At 36.3% G+C, this 22148-nt stretch overlaps 1 protein-coding gene across 1 annotated transcript in view; it reads right to left on the bottom strand.

Annotated features, from left to right (window-relative positions):
* Window positions 1-22148, bottom strand: part of LRP1B (LDL receptor related protein 1B) — a 2306513-nt gene that overhangs the window by 165502 nt on the left and 2118863 nt on the right. The window contains exons 76-77 of the mRNA XM_036744555.1: window positions 20748-20867; window positions 18904-19145 (exon numbers count right to left, since the gene is read on the bottom strand). Coding sequence (XP_036600450.1) covers window positions 18904-19145; window positions 20748-20867 — 362 coding nt within the window. The remainder of the gene's footprint in view (window positions 1-18903; window positions 19146-20747; window positions 20868-22148) is intronic.

Genomic DNA, 22148 nt, shown 5'->3' with positions numbered 1-22148 from the left:
ATAGCAACTCTTTTTATAGTGGCAAAAATTGGAAATTGAGTGGATGCCCATCAATTGGGGAATGGCTGAACAAGTGATATGTGAATGCAATATATAATATTGCGTCTATAATGAGCAGGTAGATTTCAGAAAAACCTGGAAAGACTGACATTAACTAATGCTGAGTGAAGTGAACAGAACCAAGAGAACATTGTACTCAGTAACAGCAACATCGTGTGATGACTACTTTGATAGACTTAGCTTTTCTCAGGAATACAATGATCTAAGACAATTCCAAAAGGCTCATAATGGAAAATGCTCTCCATATCCAGAGAAAGGACTATGGAGTCTGAATGCAGATCAAAGCACACTATTTGCTCTTTTTTTCTTTCACATGGATTTCCCATTTGTTCTGATTCTTCTTTCACAAAATGACTAATGTGGAAATATGTTTAATGAGATTGTATATGTATAGCCTCTATCAGATTACTTATCATCTTGGGGTGGGGAGAGAGGAGAGAGGGAGGGAGAAAAAAATTTGGAATTCAAAATCTTATAAAGTGAATGTTGAAAACTCTCTTTACATGTAATTGAAAAAAATACTATTAAGTGGGAAAAAAAGAGAAAAAATGGTGAGGGCAGAAGAGATTCTATTTCAAAGAGAAAAAATGGTGAGGGCAGAAGAGATTCTATTTCAAACAAAAACATAAAGTTCAAGGATCACCAAAAGATACCATGGTAAAATCGCTTGTTTTCTCTTAAGGTTTCAATAATATGAATTGTCAAATACTGAGAATCCAGGTGAAATGAACGCTAACATTTTTCACTTATTTATGAAAGTCAAGCACCAAAAAGGGTTGATTTCATTAAATGATTTTAAGCTAAAAATGAAAAGGTAGAGAAAAAGAGGGCCAGACAAAACTGTCAAACTAGATACTACAGATAAATACATGTAGGATATAAAAGAAAATAAAGTGGAGGAGGCACTGAAACCATGTAAGAAAAGAACTGAGAATAGATTTGAGAACAGTCTTGGAAACCTATATACTAATTCATGTCAGTATAACCTCATAACTAATACATAATCCAAGTATTTTCACATTTAAAGATAAATATGACCAAAGTATCACCAAAACTTGATAGAGGAGGTTTTATGAGCAGAATACAAATAGAGAAGGATTTAATTTATTCAAAAGAAATAGATCTGTGAAAAGGGACATATCAAATAAAATTCTATATCAAGCAGATCCTTAAGCACCTGCATGGAAAACAGAGAGTGAAAGCCATTGACGTCATCACTCAAATAAAACTACTGTCTCTCTTTACAGTTATAGATGATCATTTAGTTGACAAATGTGATGACCTTTTCTCAAATATCTTCCTTGACTGCTCTGTAGCATTTGCCACTGTTGATCTCTTCCACCATACTATCTCTTCTCTAGGTTTTCCTGACATTTATCTCTTGGTTCTCCTCCTACCTCCCTGCCTGCTCCTTTTTCTCCTTTACTGGGTCATCAGCCATTTCATGCTTTCTAACTAAGAGTGTACCCTGAGGCTCTTTCCCAGACTTTCTGTCTCTATGCTTTCTTGATGGCTTCATCGGCTCCTATAGGTTCAATTATTATCTCCAAATAGATGACTCCCAGATCTACATATACAGTCCAAAGCACTAGTTTCACATCACTGTTTATTGCATATCTCCAACTGGATATTCTTATAGGCATCTCAAGCAACATCTAAAGCAGAACTCATTACCTTTCCCTCTTCTCAACTTCTGCATTTAGGTCAACATCACTACTATCCTTCATGTCGCACAAGTTTGCAGGCTCAAAGTTATCATTAACTCCTCATCCTACACAGCTAATCAGTGGTCAAACCTTGTTGGTTTGACCTACTAAAAGGTCTATCACATCCATATCCTTGTCTCCACTAATATGACCATGGCTCCTTTACAGTGTGGTCATTGCCTCTTGACTGAACTCTTGCAATAGCCTCTAAATTTGTCTCATTGCCTCTAATCTCTCCCCTTTCCAATCCATCCTCCACATGGCGGCTAAACTGATATTACTAAAAAGGACATATTTGATCATCTCACTCTGCTCAGTAAACTTCAATGGATCCCTACTAAGATAAAATGCAAATTACTGGGATAGACATTTTAAACCCTTCATGACTTGCCTCTAACCTACTTTTCCAGGCTTATCATATATTTTTCCTTTCACTAACTAGAGTTCTAGTTCTAGTCTAGTTTAGACTAGGGCTTCTTAAACTTTTTCCAGTCGCAGCCCCTTTTCGTATTTTGGTAGGGTTCATTGGAGTTGCATGGTGTTGTGATGCAACATGGGCAAGTGCTGCCAGAAACACCGCGGATTCATTTTTTTTTTTAATTTTTGATTTTAGTTAATTTTTGACTATTATACATTCAGAAATCTTTTACTATTGCCAAATTTTTCATGACCCCATATGGGGTTGAAACCCACAGTTTAAGAAGCACTGGTAGACAACCTGACCTGCTTGCTATTTGTGAGTCTGCCTTTCTCAAATCTCTCCCCCTTCCAATCATTTCTCCATTCAGCTACTAAAATGTTTTGCCTAAAGTGCAAGTCCAACCATATCATTCCCCTTACTGAGTAAACTCTAGTGGCTCCCTATTGCCTCTAGGATCTGAAACAAGAAGCTCTGCTTGACATTCAAAGACCTTCATAATCTAGCCCCCTCCTATCTTCCCAGTCTTATGTGTACTCTTTCATTAGTGCCTCTGGCCTTCTTGCTATCCCATGAATGAGACACTCCATCTCTTGGCTCTAGGCATTTTCTCTGCCTGCCCTCCATGCCTGGAATGCTCTCTCTCGTCAATTTCACCAACTAACTCCCTTGGCTCCCTTTAAGTCCCAACTAAAATCCCATCTTTTAAAGGAAGCCTTTCCCAACCCTTCTAGTGCTTTCTCTCTATTAACTGTTTCCTATTTACCCTGTACATAGCTTGCTTTGTAATATTTGTTTGCATGTTGCTTCCCCTTGAAAATTCCATGAGGGAAGGGACTTTCTTTTGCCTTTTTTTGGATCCCTAGTGCTTAGCATGTTTCCTGGCATATAATAAATGTGTACGGATTGACTGATGACATTTCTATTTTCAGCCTTGTCTGTGTCCTATGGCTGTGATGAATTCTTTCCTCTCTCTGCCTCTTAGAATCTTTAGTTTCCTTCAAAACTGAGGTCAGATGCCATCTCCTGTTGGAGGCCTTTCCTTATCCCTCCAAATACTAGAGCTTTCCCTAAATTATTTTCTATTTATTTTGTATATACTCATATAGGTTATCTTCCTCCTTTAAATGTAAGCTCCTTGAGGACAGGGGTTTAATTTTGTCATTGTGTCCCTTAAGCCTACCAAAGCACCAGGCACACTGTAGGTACTTAATAAATGACTGGTAATAACTAACTGAATGAATGAATGAATGAATAAACAAATAAATGATTGGTAGATTGATTCATTGAATGAAGACATAAAGGACATGCTGATTACACGAAACTGGAATAGATAATGAATATGTTAGTTGACTAAATCTTTAGTATCCTAAAAGATCTCAGTAGCTTCTAGTAATAGGCCTAAACTGACAGAATGACAGGTAATGCTATTAAATTTTTATGCTTTCATTAGGTATTAAAAAGCAAATGTACAAGTATAGGATAAGTGCAACTTGGTTTAAGTGATTTTTTGAATAAAATTGGAATATTGCTTTTAATTTGGGGATGCCAATAAATTGCAATGTGTATGGATAGGAATAGACAATGGATAGAGGACACAAATGATGTGGCAGACAAGACCCAACTGAAGGATTAGAGTGTTTAGTCTCTGTAGGTAGAGATTTATGGATAATGTAATAGCTTTCTTCAAATATTTGGAGAGCTTTAATCTGGAAGAGGGATTATTTCTAGGATCAATGAATGTAAGACAACTGGAGGCAGATTTTGGCTTAATAAAGGTAAGAATATTCTAACAATTATAATTATTTGAAAGTGGAATGAGATGCTTTGCAAGGCAGTCAGTTCTCCAAGACCAGAAGCATATAGGGCAGAGGTTGGCCAACCACCTGCCAAGCAGGTGACATAGGTGATTCCTTATGGGGATCATTAACTCAATTAGATGGCCTCTAAATCAGGGCTTCTTAAACTTTTTCCACTTGGGCCCCTTCAGCGCTTCTTAAACTGTGGGTCATGACCCATATGGGGTCACTAAATCATCTTCTTCCTCTGATATTCGATCAGTCTAATCTTTAGTGGTTCAGACAACAGTTGGAGATTATTCTTATGAGTCAGTCAATTAAGATCCTACTATGGACGAAGCACTATGCTAAGTGCTGGGAAAATAAAGAAAGGCAAAGACTTTCCTTATACTCAAGGAGTCCAATGGGGAAAACAACATGAAAACAGCCATGTACAAAAAGGATTTTATATAAAGACACATGTTGCGTATGTGTATATGCACATATGTATATGCATTCATACATGTATATGTATAAACACACACATATGTATGCATGCATATATAGGTGTATGTGTATATATATATATATATATATACACATGTATGTATATATACATTTTTCCCCATTAAAGAAGGTAAGTAAAGGCTTCCTGTAGAGGAGGATCTTTAGCTGGGACTTGGAGGAAGTCAAGAGGGAGCCAGGAGGGAGAGAACTCCAGGCACTGGGTCCAGCCAGTGAAGGTGCTCAGAGGCCAGAGATGGAGTGCCTTGTTCAGAGGCATAGCCCAATTACCATTATATTGCAGATAGGCCAAAGCCGTAATGAATGCAGAGGCTGGGCTGACAGCATATTGGATAAAGCAGTTCTTGCTCTATGAAGTTTGCTTCTAGCTCTGAAGGTGAAGACCACAGGTCACCTTTCCTCTTCACAACTCTTTCCTCATGATTGCTGTGTTTTTTCACCCTTTCAGACCTGCCACCTGGGAGCCTGTTTGACAGATGAAACCTCAGTAGGTACTATATATCATGTAGAAATGTTTCTTAGCAGAAAGAGAATATGGCCACTAACTTCCAATAAAATGCCAGCTAAGAAAAATCAGAGTTAATATACTTGTAAGGAAGAGTAGTTAAGGCAGAGAATGATCATATCTGTGGCCTTTGCAACTTGCTTCCTCTCTCTAGTTTACTCAACTTTAAAATGGGGTTCATAGTAGTACTAAAATAACAACAGCAATAGTTAGCATTTATATAGTGTTTTAAGGTTTACGGAGTGTTTCACAAATATCTCTTCTGATCCTCAGGTCAACCCCGGGAGATAGGTGCTATTATTAACCCCATTTTAAACATGAAGAAACAGAGGCAGAGAGAGAGGTTGGCTGACTCGCCCAGGGTCGCAATTAGTAAGTGGGAAAAAATACGCTTTGTAAGCCATAAATCACTATTTGTAAATAAAAGCTATTATTGCTGTTCCTTCAGAAATGGAAATGAATACTACCGTCTTCATTATCACGATCATCATTTCCACTGCATTTCAGTGACTTCACTCATCATGAAATTTCCTCTCATTTTTCTAGATCATGGACTATCCAAATAGACTATAACAAAGAGAATATCAGATTCTAACAACCTTATGGGAGAGATAGGATTCTAAACATTTTTCTAAAGATATATAATATGATACTGAAGGCAAGAAAAATATCTTAGACCTTATTAATATCACAAAAAGGCAATCAAGAAATCAATAAATACAGACATATGTCCCCACTTTCCCATTTATGAAAAACTTTTGTGAGAATCAATGACATGTTCCCTGACAGCATTGTCAATGAAGGGATTAGTGGGGACCAGGCAGGTTTTTTGCCAGTAACATTCCCCAGTATGCCACCTCTTTATCGTCACAAAATTGCCTGAAATATGCAGAGACTGAGGGATCTCACTACGCTTCTTTGTTGATTATGAAAAGACATTTGATTTGGTAGAACAAAATACCACCTTAAGGGCTCTCTTCTGACAAGGCATGGCTTATGTATATACTGAAATGATTCACAATTCCTTTAAAGATATGACAAAAAAGATAATAACCTTGTTTGATGAGTCACTCATTACTAAGAGCAGATGAGGCATTAAACACGAAGACATATACTTGCCAGAGTTTACTGCTACTACCATGGAGGAGATTCACACAGGTTCTATGTTGAAGAAGGATTTCCTAGTGAGGTTCCCCAAGATACTTCTGCCTCTAGGTTTTATTGTATATGTTGCATCAAGCCCCAAAACACTGTAGAGATTTTTGGTTGAGAGATGGAACCACTTAAAAGTATTTGGCCTAACCATCCATGAAGGAACAACCAAGTGAATGAAGAATGCCTATTGTCCAGATTATGACACACAGCTAAATCAGAAGTTGGCAAACTACACCCCATGGGCCAAATCCAGTGCGCTGCCTGTTTTTGTAGAACCTGCAAGATAAGAATAGTTTTATATTTTTGTATAAAAATCATTCATAACTCACAGATCATATATATTGTATTTGGCCTGTGGGCCATAGTTTGCCACTCTTTCAGTTAAATGAGCAACTTACAGAGCTCATCTATCAGTAAACATACTTTAGGCAAAGCAAATTAATGGTGAGTTGAATCTAGGATCAAACAGGAAGAGAGCAGGCTGCATTACCTTCAGCAAATTGCATAAAAGCCCCTTTAATGACCCCAAATTTCTTTCCAGAAGAGGTCCACTTTTTAAATATCAGAATTCTATTGATGCTCTATGGCTGAAAGTCATATACAAGAAAGGAATTCAAATACATACAACTAAGTAAAGCAACCCAGACTTCAAGGTTCTCCCAGCTCAACTGGTCTTGCCTAATTCTCTTCTTTCTTTTCTTCTAAAAAGACATGGTTGGATCACTGTCATACGTTGGACCAGCCTAAACACCATTTGAGAGGGTCAGGGACTTCTTACACTCAGGTTAACTTAGTTAACTCTCTCAGGACATGAAGCATAACTAGAAAGTTTACTGTTACTGGGGCGGGAGGGTGGGGGTGGAAAGATCTGAGAGTTTTAATGAACTCTATAAGTTCAACCTATGTCAACAGTGTGATATTGAAGCAAAAAAAAATGTCAAAGCGAACATTTTTATAAAAAATTCAGCATCCAGATAAAGGGAAGCAACAGTCCTTCTGTACTCTGCTCATTTCAGACCACAATGGAGTATTGTATTCAGCTTTCAGTCCTATGTTTTAGGAATGACATTTGCAAACTAGAGATCATCCATAGGATTATGATAGGATGGAGGTCATGCCATACAAGGATTAACTGAATGAACTGGGAAGGTTTAACCTGGAGAAAAGAAGGCTTGTGGTGGGAATAGGGGAATAACAACAATATTAACATATTTGAAGTGAATATATATGTATATGTTTATATGTGTGTACCCATAATTTGTGTGCATACATACATGTATGTGCATGTATGTATGCATGTGTGCATTCAAGTTCATGGACCATATGTTAAGTACCCCTGAATAATAGGATTTTGTTTTGTTTCACAATCATTATCTAAAGGAGTGGGAGCATTTTAAGGTGTCAAGAAGCTAATTGCTTATTGGATAAAGCACCTTTCTCAATTCTAAAATGTCATGGGTACAAACGCTACAGAAAAGATAATAGTGGAATTGTCAAACTACTTAAACTATTTTTAGAAGAGGTATAATTCTCTGAAATGAAAGCAACATTCCTTGCAAATTAAAAAAAAATTTAGCCTGAAAAAGTATTTGCTATCCTAGAGGGCTTAAGACTACATCTAGTTGAAACTATTGGCATCACTGAGTCCTGCTGTCAGATTAACCCTGCCAACAGGGTTTGCATTACCCTTCTAAACTAAGATACTCTTCCTGAACTTTCAGGCTTTGAGACATGGCTTTGACACAGCTATCCTGCTGTCTTTATTTAAATTTCAAGTGTAGGAGTATAGTAGAAGCATATCTGTTTACAAAACAGCTTTACACATTATGCTTTTAGATTTCGCCTTAATAATAAAGAATATGCAAACCTTGTATTATGGTTAAAAATCAGAATTAATCTGCATCTACTTATTAGACTGGGTGGTTAGATTCCTAACTAGAAGAATAGTGAAATGCTACGTACACAGTTTTTATTAAAAATAACAGGTGTGATTGTTTTTATTTTGAAAACAAGCATTTCAGAATTTAAACACTAGTGAATTATGTCTTCTTCATAGCTCCCAAAGAGGCCTTGAATTCACTCCAATTGCATCCTTCAAAAGACTTTGAAACTCCTATTTTGGAATTGCCTGGAATTAGGGCCTGAGGCACATTCCTTTGAATTCTGTGGTGGCTGCTAATCTTCATTCTTTGAGGGCAGATTTGATTTTCTGAAATATTGAAATTAAATCTGGTGAATAGCATGAGTGATCACACTAGGTATCATCAGTTTGGGTCAGAAAGAGTTTCACCAGAAAGTGTGCTGTGAGGCAGAGCATAATTATAGTGAAGAAGCTAGTCACTGGGCTACAGTTCATTCACTTTGTATCATACAGAATCTTTAAAATGCTTTATCATTTCTTCATTATCATCCTGAATGATGGCCTGCACTTTAGAGTTGAATTCTAAACGAGTAATTACATTGCTAGGTTTTTTTTTAAATCAACATTGTCTTCACTAGGGGCTTTGGCACACTGATTTTTGTAGGCTTGGGAATGGAAGTAGTCCAAACCAGAAACTCTGTTGCTTCCAGGTCACACTGAAAACATGACTTTTCATCACTGATTTGTATTTTCCTCAAAAATGCCAACTTTATCCAGATTCAAAGGTCAGGACAAATACCAGGCTTCCACTGTTGCGATTCATTCACTCAAAATGCATGGCATAGCTGTTGCAAAAACTTTCTTCTTGTTCAAGTTTGCTTTCAGCACAAGCCTGCGTGTTAAATCTACATTTAACTCTTGGCCCCTATTCTTACTCTTTTGAATAACCCAGTCCACTTATCTTTTCAACTTCTCCATCTGTCCTGTTTGTGAATGGTTAGCTAGTCACTGTCATGGAGATTTTTGCTACCCTTTTTAATTCTTTTGAGTTAATCAAAAAACCTTCCTTTTGACATTACCCTATTATCACAAACTACTTTGAAAATGATAAGTATTCTCTCTTGCAAATTTTCACAACTCCACACAAAATTTGATATTGATTCTCTGATCTAAATCTGAGTTATTCAATGTTATAGTAACACAAAAAACTCACCACAGCTATTAGCATAGAAATGATGGATTGGCTATGAAGGAGCTATTGCTAAAAGTTGAAACGGGACAGCTATATTACTAGACTCTTGGATTCATTGACATTGCAGTGCAGCAAGCTTTGCAAATAAACACTCTGTCTCTCTGCTCTGAACATTTTCTCTAGCTGTCCCTCTTCCTGGAATGCTCTCTCTCCTTAGCTCTGCCTACTGGCTTACCTGGCTTTCTATAAGTCCTAAATAAAATGTCATCTTTTATAGGAAGCCTTTCCCAATGCTTCCCAATTTTAGTGCCTTCCTTCTTTTATTTATTTACCATTTTTCCTGTTTGTAGCTTTTTGTGAGCTCCTTGAAGGAAGAGACTATCTTTTGCTTCTTTTTGTACCCTCAGTGCTTAGCCCAGTTCCTTGGCACATGGTAGGCACTTAATAAATGCTGATTGATTGCCTGACTGACTTTCAAGTGTTTGAAGCATTGTCAGTTTGAAAGAAGAATTAGGCTTGTTCTTCCTGTACCTGCAGGGCAGAACTAGGAGCAGTGAGTAGAAGCTGCAAAGGGGCAAATAGAAGCTTGTTATAAGGAAAAACTTCTTAACAAAAAGTGGAATCAGCTTTCTTGGGAGGCAGTGAATTCCTTCTCAATGGAGACCCTTGAGAAGGGCTGGACGACTACTTGTCAGAGATAATGAGGTAGGGATTCTTTTTCAAATTGTCTTTCTTACCTACTCCATGGGCCCCCAATTGAGTCTTTTTATAGTATAGCCATGAGACATACATTCAACCTGTATATCTGCACATTTTCATGCTAGAACATTTTTATATTAGAACAATTGATTTAGATAAGAAAAACATCCTCTTGGATTATTTTTTAGCACAGAAGATATGTTAAAACACAGCAATATTTGCAAACTACATGGATTTTACTTTTTGCCTCATATAGTCATATTTATCATAATTTCTGTTTTACGTAAAAACTTTAAATAATACTTAATGAATCATGAATATCTTTGGAAACATTACCTGTAAAAGTGTTTTGCTATCAATACCTTACTAAAATGAGTTCATTTACAATTGGACAATATAACTTTGTATGTAACTTCCTACAAAGCTTTTTGATATGCCCGTCTCTAAGGGTAAAAGTCAATAAACAGAAGCACGATTTGTATGAATAGAATTACCTAGGAAAATGATAGGACTCCTTGTCTAATTTCATGCTTTGGGGATGGAAGGCCCTGCCGATAAAAGATGGAGCCTTATTACCTGAAAACTTTGAAGCCTTGGCACATAAAACCTTGAAATTCAATTACAGACTCAACAAACCTTCAAATATTTTTCAACTTCAATAACTCTACCAAAGTGCCACAAATTGCCTAGGAAAATAATTAACCCACACATCAATTTTGTGTTAGGTTAGTAGACAAAAATATGTAAGCTAAAAAAATGATTCAGAGAAGGGTATTATCCTATACTTTTGGGGTAAGTTTATATTCACTATAGGTATGGAACAGATTGAATCCTGTATTGCAGATAACCTGAATAATGTTTTTAAATGTTCCTTTTAAAAGTGTCTAAAGGTGTTATACTGGGGGGGGGGGGAACTGTTACAGCAATTTCTTAGTCAAAAGAATAGCAGAAATACCGAAGAAAATAGAGACAGGAAGGTAGATGACAATAGAATCTTAATAAAAGGAATACAGAGAATGCCAAAGCAAGGTAGTGAAGAAAGAGTCCCAAGAGAGCAGTAGCTTTCTCACAGCCACAGCCATAGCATGGGAAAGGGAGGGAGTGGAGTTTAAGGCTTATCATTATGGTAATGAGGAAAAACACACTTTTATGTTATCCTTCAGTGGGATGTCTAGTAAGATAATAAAGAACTAAAGGGGGGGAAGTGACCACGCCTAAACACTGGCAAACATTTAGCCATTTGAGGGTATAACTGTATCCTATTACTAGATAAAAAGTGTAAGTTACTCACCCAGAAGTTTTGTTTACTAACAAAAATATGTCTCTCAAATTACAGTCTATGAACCACTTAGAGATTGCTGTAAGGATCTCCCCACTGGGCATGGGCTGTTACAAAATTCAAGCCAAAGAAATCACACTTCCTCAAATACAGTGTATTTTCCACTTTAACTTTCAATCTGCACTAAAGACCACAATTTTGTAACTGCAATAATGGCTTCTTACTCAGGCAAGGAACCAACAAGATTCCTGCTTCAGTGGCATATTAGGAGTGGCAGGAAGAAGCTAGTCTATAGGGCTACTGATCTACATGACGAATTAGAAAAACCAAAAAACCAACCTACTGAATTCTCTGAACAATTTTGGAATCAGGAGATCTACTAGAATGCATGTTCTTGAAAGTAGATACTGTTTTCTGCCTTTCTTTGAGTCCCTGGACTTCAGTGTCTGGCACACAGTAAATACTGAATAAATGTTTGACTGACTTACATAGCCACAGAAACCCATTATACTTTCCCTTATTCACTATCTCCCTAGTTTTCTTGCATTAAGTGGCATGCCAGGCTTTCAACTTAACTTTGAAGCAACTCAGGTGACAAGGAAGCGATGAAGCTCATGTTTGGCTACATCTACACAAGCATGTAATTAAGAGTCAGAAAGACTGAAGTGATATGGGGAGGTTCACCATGAGCATACCTAAAATGTTCAGTGATCCTCTGCCTCAGGTTAATTTCCACTTATTTCAACAACATCTCTTTTGGTGGCATTAGGGTAATTAGAGTCCCTAAAGAATGAGACTCCCTTACACCTAACTATAAATCTATCAGAAAACAAGATAGATATATAATAGCTTCACTTTCAGTTTGATGGGAGAAGCTGACGCTACTACGGCCATCTATCTGTGACATGGAACACTGATGGGCTCCTTTTGAATGTTGTGTTATCCAATTAGCAGTTTCTACAAGTGGAATTCACCTGTTTTATAATAACAGTACCTACCTCATGGGGTTGTTCTAAAGATCAAATGAGGTAATACGTGTAAAGTGCTTACTTAGCACAATGTCTGGCACACAGTAGGTGCTGTATAAGTCCTCATTCCCTTCCTTCTTCCCTGTTCTAGTATAATAATAACTAAAGTTTATATAGCACTTAAAGATTTGCAAAGCACTTTATGTTACCTCATTTGAGATGATGGTCCATAGGCATCATGGGGATCCAATTCCCTAAATCTACAGATAAGGAAAATAAAGCCCAAAGCGGTGAAGTAACTTGCCCAACGTCATACAAGTAGCAACTGTCAGAGGTAAGATTTGAACCCAGGCTCCCTGATTCTATATTTGGTAGTGGCTCTTCAGTAAAATTTTGCTTCTCTGAGGACTCACAGAACTATTATGGAACTTTCTAAACCTGAACTCATCTTGCTTGTCCAAAATTGCCCTCCTATCTAATGTCTCTGTTTTTGTTGATACTCCTTGAAAGCTGGCCCCATCTTTGCTTTCCCCATTGTCCTTAGCCTTGACATGTAATCAGTTGCCAAAGACTGTCCATTCCACTTCAGAATCTTCCTTGCACCTGTCCTTTAATTTCCAACTTCACCAGCAACTAGTTCAGGCTCTAATTTCTTCCTGCCTAAACTCCAACTGGCTTTTAATGTATCTACCTGCCTCTAGACTAGCCCATCTCTAACCCATTATTCACACTGTTTTCTATACACTCTTTCTATGTGCCACATCACTCTTTTACCCAGAAAGCTTCAATTCTCTCCCCTCCCTCCAGGCCCACAGAAACCCACTAAAGTGACTACTTTGTAAAGTTGAAGTCTCTGATCCGGGAATTTATGGTCACAACCTGGCCTCAACCATATTTTCTAGCCCTGTCTGATTCAGCTCTCCTTCATGTACTTGATATTTTAGACAGATTGGCCTAATGCCCATAACCTATTCTCATCTGAAACTTCTAGTCTCCATGCTTTTGGTTCAGACTGCTTCCTTACTTAAAATGGACCCATTTTCCCTGCCCCCTTTCAAATTCTTCAAAGCTCAATGAAGGTGCTAATTCTTTCTGGTAGCCTTCCCCAATTCCCTTGGCTTAAACTATCCTTACTTTCTCAAATTTAACATGAGATGGACTATTTTGTGTTAACACATCCCTGTATCACATGTCTTCTTTCCTCCTTCCATTAAATTGTAAGCTCACTTAGGAAACTTACTAACACTGGCTTATCTATCTTTGTTACTCCAGTAACTACCACAGTATGTTACATATAAATCAGTGCTGAGCCAAATTAAATTGAACTGGAAGGAAGAATTGTATGGTAAAAAGAAAAAAAAACAGTTTCTGTAGAGTTGGAGGACCTAGGGTTAAATCCTGTCTCTGACATATTAGTTATGGGATCTGGGGGAAGTGACGTAACCTGTCTGGGCTTCAATTTCCTGAAGTCAGACTAGCTGGCTTCTGAGATCCTCCCCAATTAAATTTATGATCCTATACGATGACAATGAAGTCAACTGATAAGTATTTATTAATTACTTCTAGGTCACTTAATTCTAATCCGCTCACATTGTAATTACAATGTCAGTCTAACTGGACCATAATTCTCATCACCATGTAAATATTTGTTTTACTGAAAGTTATACTCAAAATGGTTAAGGAAAAATTCTAATGCCAAGCATCTGGAATCTAATTTAGGAGAATAATGATGAAAAGATATCTTGAGTGATTCAGAAAAATAACTAGCTATATGCTTCACGGCAATTCATTTAACCTATCTTGGTTTCAGTTTCCTTACCTGTAAAATGACAATAAGAATAGCATCTGTCTCAACAGGGTTGTTGTGAGGATCAAAGGAGATAACATCTGTAGATGTTATCTACATCTACAGATGTAGAAATCAAACCATAAAGCGCTATGTAAATGCCATTATTATTAATTGACAATATCTGAATATCTTAGAATTTCATACTTGGCATTAACCAAGAATTTCAGGTTAAGAGATTTTTAAGGAAAAAAAAGAAAACCTTGATAGCCAAGGCACAGTTGATTAATATAATTTAAAATTATCATTAGTAGTTATAATAATAACTAACAATAATAATGAAAATGATAAGGGAATGATGATAATAATGAACTACAAACAATGAGTGCCATGTACATTTATATTTCACTTTATAGTTTAGTAAAAACTTTATGGTATCTCATTCGCTTTTCACAACAATGTTATAAGGTAAGGTAGGGGAAGTATAACTATAATTTGTGAGGCATGGGAGACACTGGCACAGGTCTGCCCAGCATGGTGTGCCTGCATCAACGAAGCAAAGCAGAATTGCAATAACTCAAAAGAACGGTGAGATGTGAAAAAGACATCTCCACTCCAAATGTCCATATGGACTATTTGTGCCCAACTGGTGGTAGAACCTTCCGAGCTCATATTGATCTGATCAGCCGCAGCTGGCCCACGGTGTTTCTTGATGCCAACATAGTGGTCATTTTGGTCCTCTTAGAGAACAAAGGACAACAACCAACTATTATCATCCTGATGTAAGAGAGGAGAAAACTGAAGCACATGGAGCTGAAGTGATTTGTCCAAAGTCACAGAACTAGTAAAAGAGCAGATTTGGCAAGTAGATCTGAGTCTTCTGACTCCATATCAAACATTCTTTCCAACATTATAAAAGAAAATGAAATGTAAAATCATATACTTGTGTTTGTTTCTCCTTTTAGATAAGGAAACATAAACATGCCCAATGGAAAACTAAAGTAAGTGATGTTACTATAAACATGCAAACTATACATATAATAATGCAAAGGAACTCATTGGGTACAGTGTTGTTTCAAGAGGAAATGTGGCCTAGACATAGCCATAGAGTACTTGACCTGGAGCCAATTGACCTTGGTTCAAGCCCTATTTCAGGCAACTATGAGTTACAAAAGTAGGGAAAATTCTCTTAATCTTGGCAAGCCTCATTTTTTTTCTTCTCTATATAAAATGGGGTTAAAATTACTCATACTACCTACCTCACAAGTTTGCTGTGGGGGAAAGTATTTTTAAATCCTAAAACATCTAAAAATGTGATACATACATATATATATTATGTACATATTATATATAGTATGTATAGCTATCTGTATATAAATACATATAAATATATAGGTAAAATAGAAAATGGCGATGATTGTGTTTGTTTCTAAAGATCAGGTAGTTCAGGTAAGTCATTTGGCTCAGTAATATTTAGCATTATGATGGTAAAAATCTAATCTGTGTTTTCAAAGTCATTTGCATTTTCCATGCACTGACCTACTTTATAGCATTTACCATCCTGCTCTTTGCTTTATATTACTTCATACTAGAAATGATAAATTGCCAGAAAGTATCTACAAATGTTGCATAATGTTATCATGTTCCGTTCTGACTGCTAAAATTCAAATTCAGAAATCTCATTATGTTTTACATATAGATTGAATCATGTCGGTCTTTTAAGTTTTTAACTTGTTTAATTTTGTTAAAGAAAAAAAATCCATCCACTTTGTATAGCCCAGAGGGGTAGAAATTCATAAATACTTCTAACTATAAATAACCCTTGGTCTTCATCTGAAATTTAGATTTGTAATTACAATTAGTATTCCTCTTTTTTTTTTTACAAATTCCCAGAAGTAAAATGTTGTTTTTATAACTTCCAATAAAGGTCTTCATTGAAATATAATGAAATTAAAATTTGGTTTCACATCTTTTATTTTTCCTTTGAATTGCGAAACAATATGCTCCCTTAGCATTGCAGGATTAAAGATATATGTTTGGTTGCTAGGAATATGTTACCTAGATATCTTCTTATTGAATGGACAGCTATTTGTTTCATGGTCAAAGCATACTCTAGGTCAAAGTATCTGCCCACACTGATTCATTATCCATGCTCCCATGATTCTGGGCTTAGAAGGTCAATGTCAGACTTAGCCTAGGAGAACATATTAAGTTTTTTTGTTTTTGTTCTTCCCCAGGAGTAGGTCCTGAGTTGTTACCATCCAGGTCAATAATGCACTGGATGACAGTAAGCATGATAAATATGAAAAACCGTTCAGCCTGGATCCATAATATTTTCCAACTGTCTCTTAAGTGGATGCTGATCAGGAGCCAGAGGGAAAAAACAATGGCCCAGTAAAGATATAACATCACTACTGGGAAAGTCAATCAAAATTCATGCTCTACTTAAAAAAGGTAGGGCATTACCACCACCTTTTTTTTTATTAAAATGATGGAATAGCACATTCATCAAAGTCTGAAATGCAAGAGACAAGGAGTAGTCCACCTTTGCATTTGGCAACAGTTGGTCTCTTGCTGTGTCTTAATCCTAACTTTAGTTTCTTTTAATGAAATATATAAAGATAATGGAGTTTATGGTAAACTGAAGGTATAAATAATGTAAAACAAGACTAGAAGGTTCAAGAAAGCAGGCCACAGATTCTGGAAATGATCTAGTAGTGAGGTCATGATCTTTAAGTATACGAATGGCCGTTCACAAAGGATACTGATTGTAAATTATCAGTATTTTCATGGGGCAGGATTGAAAGGATTGGGATTAATTTTTTACCTACATCATTAATTTGAAAATTATTAATAATTGTTAATTAATTAATAATGAACATTAGGGGATATATCTGAATCCAATTATTTCTAGGGTTAGGTGTTAAAGGAATTTGTTGTGTTATCTCCTACCCTCAAGATATGGAAGATTAGGCTAGCCTGCTATAAATGTGTAGGATACTATTATAGATAACAGAGATGAAACAAACTAGAATGCCTCTTGGAAGACTTCTGAACTTTGTACCCTTAAAACCCTTAAATCTGGAATTATCTACATACCTAAAGATAATGGGTTAGATGAAAGGTAGAAAACCTGGTGACCTTGGGCCCCATTGTGGCCACAACACTCTGAAGAGGGCCTGAACCAATTTAAAATATTATTGTGAAATATTTAACAAAATAAATCAGAATCTAACAAAACAGATAATATGGATACATGGTTATCTAAGTCAGTATATAGCCTGGAGGGAATCTTATGTATAGTTTAATGATTCCTGTGTCTATTTGATTTTTGACACCACTGGATTAGATGACTTCTTGCTGTGTCAGGAACATTATACAATTTGACTGATCTTACATTGTACTTAAATAAATATACTGTTAGACAAAATTTTTAAAAATTTAAATGTGACCATCAGAATTATGGTTTAGGTACTTATAAGATTATGGGGATAGCTAGATGGTGTACTGCACAGTGCACTGGGCCTGGAGTCAGGAAGATTCATCTTCCTGAGTTCAAATCCAGCCCCAGACACTTACTAGTTGTGTGATTCTGGGCAATTCACTTAACCCTGTTTGCCTTAGTTTTGTCACCTGTACAATGAGCTGGAAGAGGAAATGGCAAACCACTCTATTATCTTTGCTAAGAAAACCCCAAAAGGGGACACAAAGAATCAGACACAACTGAAAAAAGAATGAACAACAACTTACAGCATTATAGATCTAGGGCTAGAAGGTACCCCAGAAGTCATTTGGTCCAACCTCCTTGTTTCACAGTTGAGGAAACTGAGTCCTCTGGAAGTCCACTGACTTCCCAAGGTCACACAGGTAGTAAGTTTCAGAGGTGGGGTTCGAACCTCACCAGGTCCTCTGACTCCAAAGTCAGTGGTCTTTCTACCATACCCCGTAAGTTCTCCACTTTAAATGATACCATTTGTTTCACTTACAAAATAAAGAGTTTTGCATGATTGTTGTCTACTTATTTTTGGTAATTTAAAGGAATATATACATATATGGAATATATATGCATACATATATACAAATATGTTGAGCTCTGCATGGGAGTGTACCAGGTTCTGTTTATCATTTGGCAGTACTCATTGCAAAATGCACTGCTCGCTGCTTACAGACAGCATAATGCCTGAAGACAGAGAGACATCAGGGATGCTTTTCTAACGCAGAGTTTGAATTACATCCCGCTGAGATAGAGCTTGACTTTTTGGTAGCATGGGAGTGGGCCAGAACCCATAAAAATAAGTATTAATCTGTCATTTTCTTCTTGGGTTATTCCATAACATGCAATACAGAATCACTTGACATGCCCTGCAACAAGGAAGGATGTAGTGTGTGTTGATAAATCTAAACAAATGCTGTAGTTTCTTTTTCTTGAAAGAAGTAACCACAGTAATAAACATGCCTATCATATGTCAAGAGAATATAGTCTGATGCTCTAAGAAACATTCTTCTTAGGGCTTTGCTGAATCAGTCATCAGAAGGTAACAGAAACATCTACACTATTTTGGCTTGAATTTTTCTTTTTGCTTATGTGAAAATTTTTTGGTGACATTCTAAAATGAAGTTTCCTAATCAAAACCAACATATCAACAAACATAAACAATAAGCTTTGAATTTCATGACATGTTCAAAAAACCTCATTTCACTTCCTCAGGATCTAGAAATTAAAATGTGCCTACCAAAAATACAAATACATAAAACCATGCAGGTTGGAATGTTTCTCAGGCAGCTGCAACATTAAGTGACCAGGGAAATGATTTTTATTTTTTATGACTTTGGGAGTCAGTCATTTATTTATTGAGTGCTCTCTGGGGTCACTGCAATATGTTAAAACTCTTAGGCAGATGATTTGCTGTTGCTTTTTTTTTGTCTTTTAAATGGGTATGCAGCTTTAAAGTTTCAAAGCTGTTTACTTACAATCAAACCACTGGTAGTTTGTCTTCTTTCTCTGCCATGGACCCTTTTGTAGAAAATTCCGCCTGGATTAAACTGAGTACTCCAAATAATCATATCCCTTTGATAATACACATCCATCCCTGTTATCCTTGAATTATGTTCAATATGAGAAATTTGTTGATGATCGCCACTGTAGTTGAATGGATATATAAAACCCAGGATATCAGTGTCATTAGAAATGTAGAGAACTTGATCTTCAGAGCCTGGAGATTATTATAACGAAATACAAAAATAAAGTAAATTTCAACTAATGTAAAAGCAGACATTTTATTTTTCAATTATGTGATATTTTCATGCTTATATAGCATCTTCAATCAAAATCAAATCGTTTTACTCTGATCCCTTAGCCTTCCTGATTTAAGAATTCTAATGTCAACCTAGACATTTCAATTTCTCATTGACCAAAATTTTTCACATAGACACAAATGGGGCCTTTGTGGAAAGTGTATTCAATTTTGCTAGATACAAGGGTACAGTACAGTACATTTAAATACACTTACATTAATGATCCTGCGTAACTCAATGACTGAATCTCAATTTTCATTAAATAACAGTTGTATCTAAATGTTTATTTTTATAATATTAAATACTCAAGACAGTGGAGTCAGACAACTATGTTAAGAAATGCAAAGCCCTGTTCTCTCCTAACCCAAACTACCTTGGGAATCTGAGTAGTCCACATGAATATACTTTGAACTCTCTCTTAAATGGAATTCTATTATATGGAGTTTTTGATCAATCAATGTTTCTCCACACTCAAAGTCAAGCATTATTTATCAGCATAAGAGTAACCTTGAGGTATTAGACTATTTTGAATTGCTTCATAAGAAATCTAATAGAAGTTAATTTATGTTTAGCATAAAGGCAGTGGGACATGATTAAGTACTGGGCTTAGAGTAAGAAAGGGCCCAGTTTCAAATCCTCCCTATGACACTAGCGGAGTGACCCCTGGGTAGGCAGCAACATCTAAGTGCTTTAAAACACTTCTTAGAATTTATAAACTAAGTCACATGCAGATTGTGATCTGGGCTGGCTGAGGACATTCTTGCACCAGGAATTTCACTATATACTTGCAAAAGGTTTTAGTGATAACTGAATTTAGTAGTGTATAAATTTAAGTAGTTGTTCTTTATTAAGAAGCTCAATTACTTATAACACCCCATTCCCAAATCAGGTCAGAGAGATAGGGGCAGGGTTAGGGACAAAGGTATGTGATTTTATTATAATCATAGTATTTTTGTGAATGATACAAACTAGGCTAAGGATGAAAATTTATTCTAAACACTTTAATTTTATACCTGGTATTTAATGAAAACTTATTTTTATGAATAAAGGGGAAGAGGAATCAGAACATGACTACTGGAATTGGGCTAAAACCATTAAAATCCTTATTTAAAATTCCCTTCTTTAGAAGGCACTGTCAATCCTTAACTCTTTTCCTAGTTGCCCAAAAAGCCCCCATAGGATCAGGCATTGTGCTAAGACACTTTAACTCTGAATATCACCTTTGATTGTGAAATTTAACCACAGAGAATTTTTTTCATTAATCACCCTGTTTTTGAGAATCATGTTAAAATGATGTCCTAGTTGAGATTAATAAAGAAGTATAACCACTCAACAGGACCTTCATCAATCAGTATTGAAGAATACTCCCACATACCAGTATCACCCTTTTTTTTTAAGAATGGAACTACAGCCAAACAGCTCAAGATATATCTGCTAAAAGACACACTTCACCAACTACCTTAAAGGTGATTTTTAAATAAAATATGTGGTAACATTAAAATGAATATTTATAACTTTACCTTTTGCTATGCAGGTATTATTCTTTTCCTTATAATTCTGGTCACACACACACTTATATGACCCTTTCATATTAACACATTGATGGGAGCAGGCCCCAAACACCAAGCATTCATTGAGGTCTAGGGGGAAAAAAGACAAAGTAACATCATTTCCATCCTAAAGGCAGCCTATAAGTGTGTGGTCCTAATATGGGGAACTTTGGCATCCTCAGCAAGCCAAGTTCCTTTTGCTTCCTGTAACTTGGTATCCTTAATTTTCTACTGTGAACTCCTAGAACATTTGTGAATAAAATCACTCTTCTTTTATGCTGTTGGCTGAGTTCACCATAGCTTTCACATAACTGTGCACTTTATCTCCATCAGCAATTTAGTTTTAATTACTTATTTTTTTGCCCTGATTAGGAACTATCAAATCACCCATTGAAAATACTTTCAAGTATCTTCATTTCTCCAAATCGATATTCTCTGATTTCCCTTTGTTATCAGAATATGTTTTACAGCTGCTTACAGTTAGAATTTACAATTTTAAAGTGGTCATGTGATATCCCTTTTGAATAGCAAGAAAGGAACTCAATGCCTTGGGACTGGACTTGAGATTTCAACAGCATAGGGAATTCCCTAGTGGTGAAATTCCCTCTACCAGTGGAGGTTGGTAGTTTCTCAGCTACAGCCAAAATGTCAGAGGCAGGACTTTGCTAAGGTCCTGGTTATGAGGTTTCATTTCTATCAACTATGCCAAAGTACATCTTAAAGAGGTTTTACACACACACACACACACACACACACACACACGGAGTGGGGGGAGATTTAGACATGATTTTAATTGGAGTAGGGAACTCAGTGCAAATCAACACCTGCTCTAAAACTTGTGACATTTGATATTTAGTTGCCTAGGATCTCTGAGATGTGAAGTCATTTGTCCAGGATCATGCAGTCAGTATGTATTGGAGGCAAGACTTCAAGTCTGGTCTTTCTAGTCATAGGTAAGCTCTTTCTGCACTACAAAATCATCTCTTCAATTAGATGGGCATTAGGTGATGATCTGATACATACTTGATTTTACATTCCTATATTTTATTTCATTATACCCCCATTTATCATTAAATCATTATACCCGCATTTATAACAGATCATATACCTCCATTTATCATTAAAAATAATTTGGCAATCTTTTGGAGGTCAGAGGAAGAAGAAACCAATGGAAAAATATTGGGGTCCCAGTCAGAGAGTTGCTTTGAGTATGTCAACTCAATCTATTTTCCACTTAACACAACACAAAACACACAAAACCTCTCCTTCCATTATCATGTCATTTTGTCTTGTCTTTACCCTAGGCGTTCTAAATTCTAACCATGTGGCTTTTAAGACACATTAACCGTGTGATCTTGGAGAGATCGTATA

Source organism: Trichosurus vulpecula, chromosome 2, assembly GCF_011100635.1.
Source record: "Trichosurus vulpecula isolate mTriVul1 chromosome 2, mTriVul1.pri, whole genome shotgun sequence".
Classification (NCBI taxonomy): Eukaryota; Metazoa; Chordata; class Mammalia; order Diprotodontia; family Phalangeridae; genus Trichosurus; species Trichosurus vulpecula.
The sequence above is the reverse complement of the archived record's forward strand: the minus strand, read 5'-3'. Positions and strand labels throughout refer to the sequence as shown.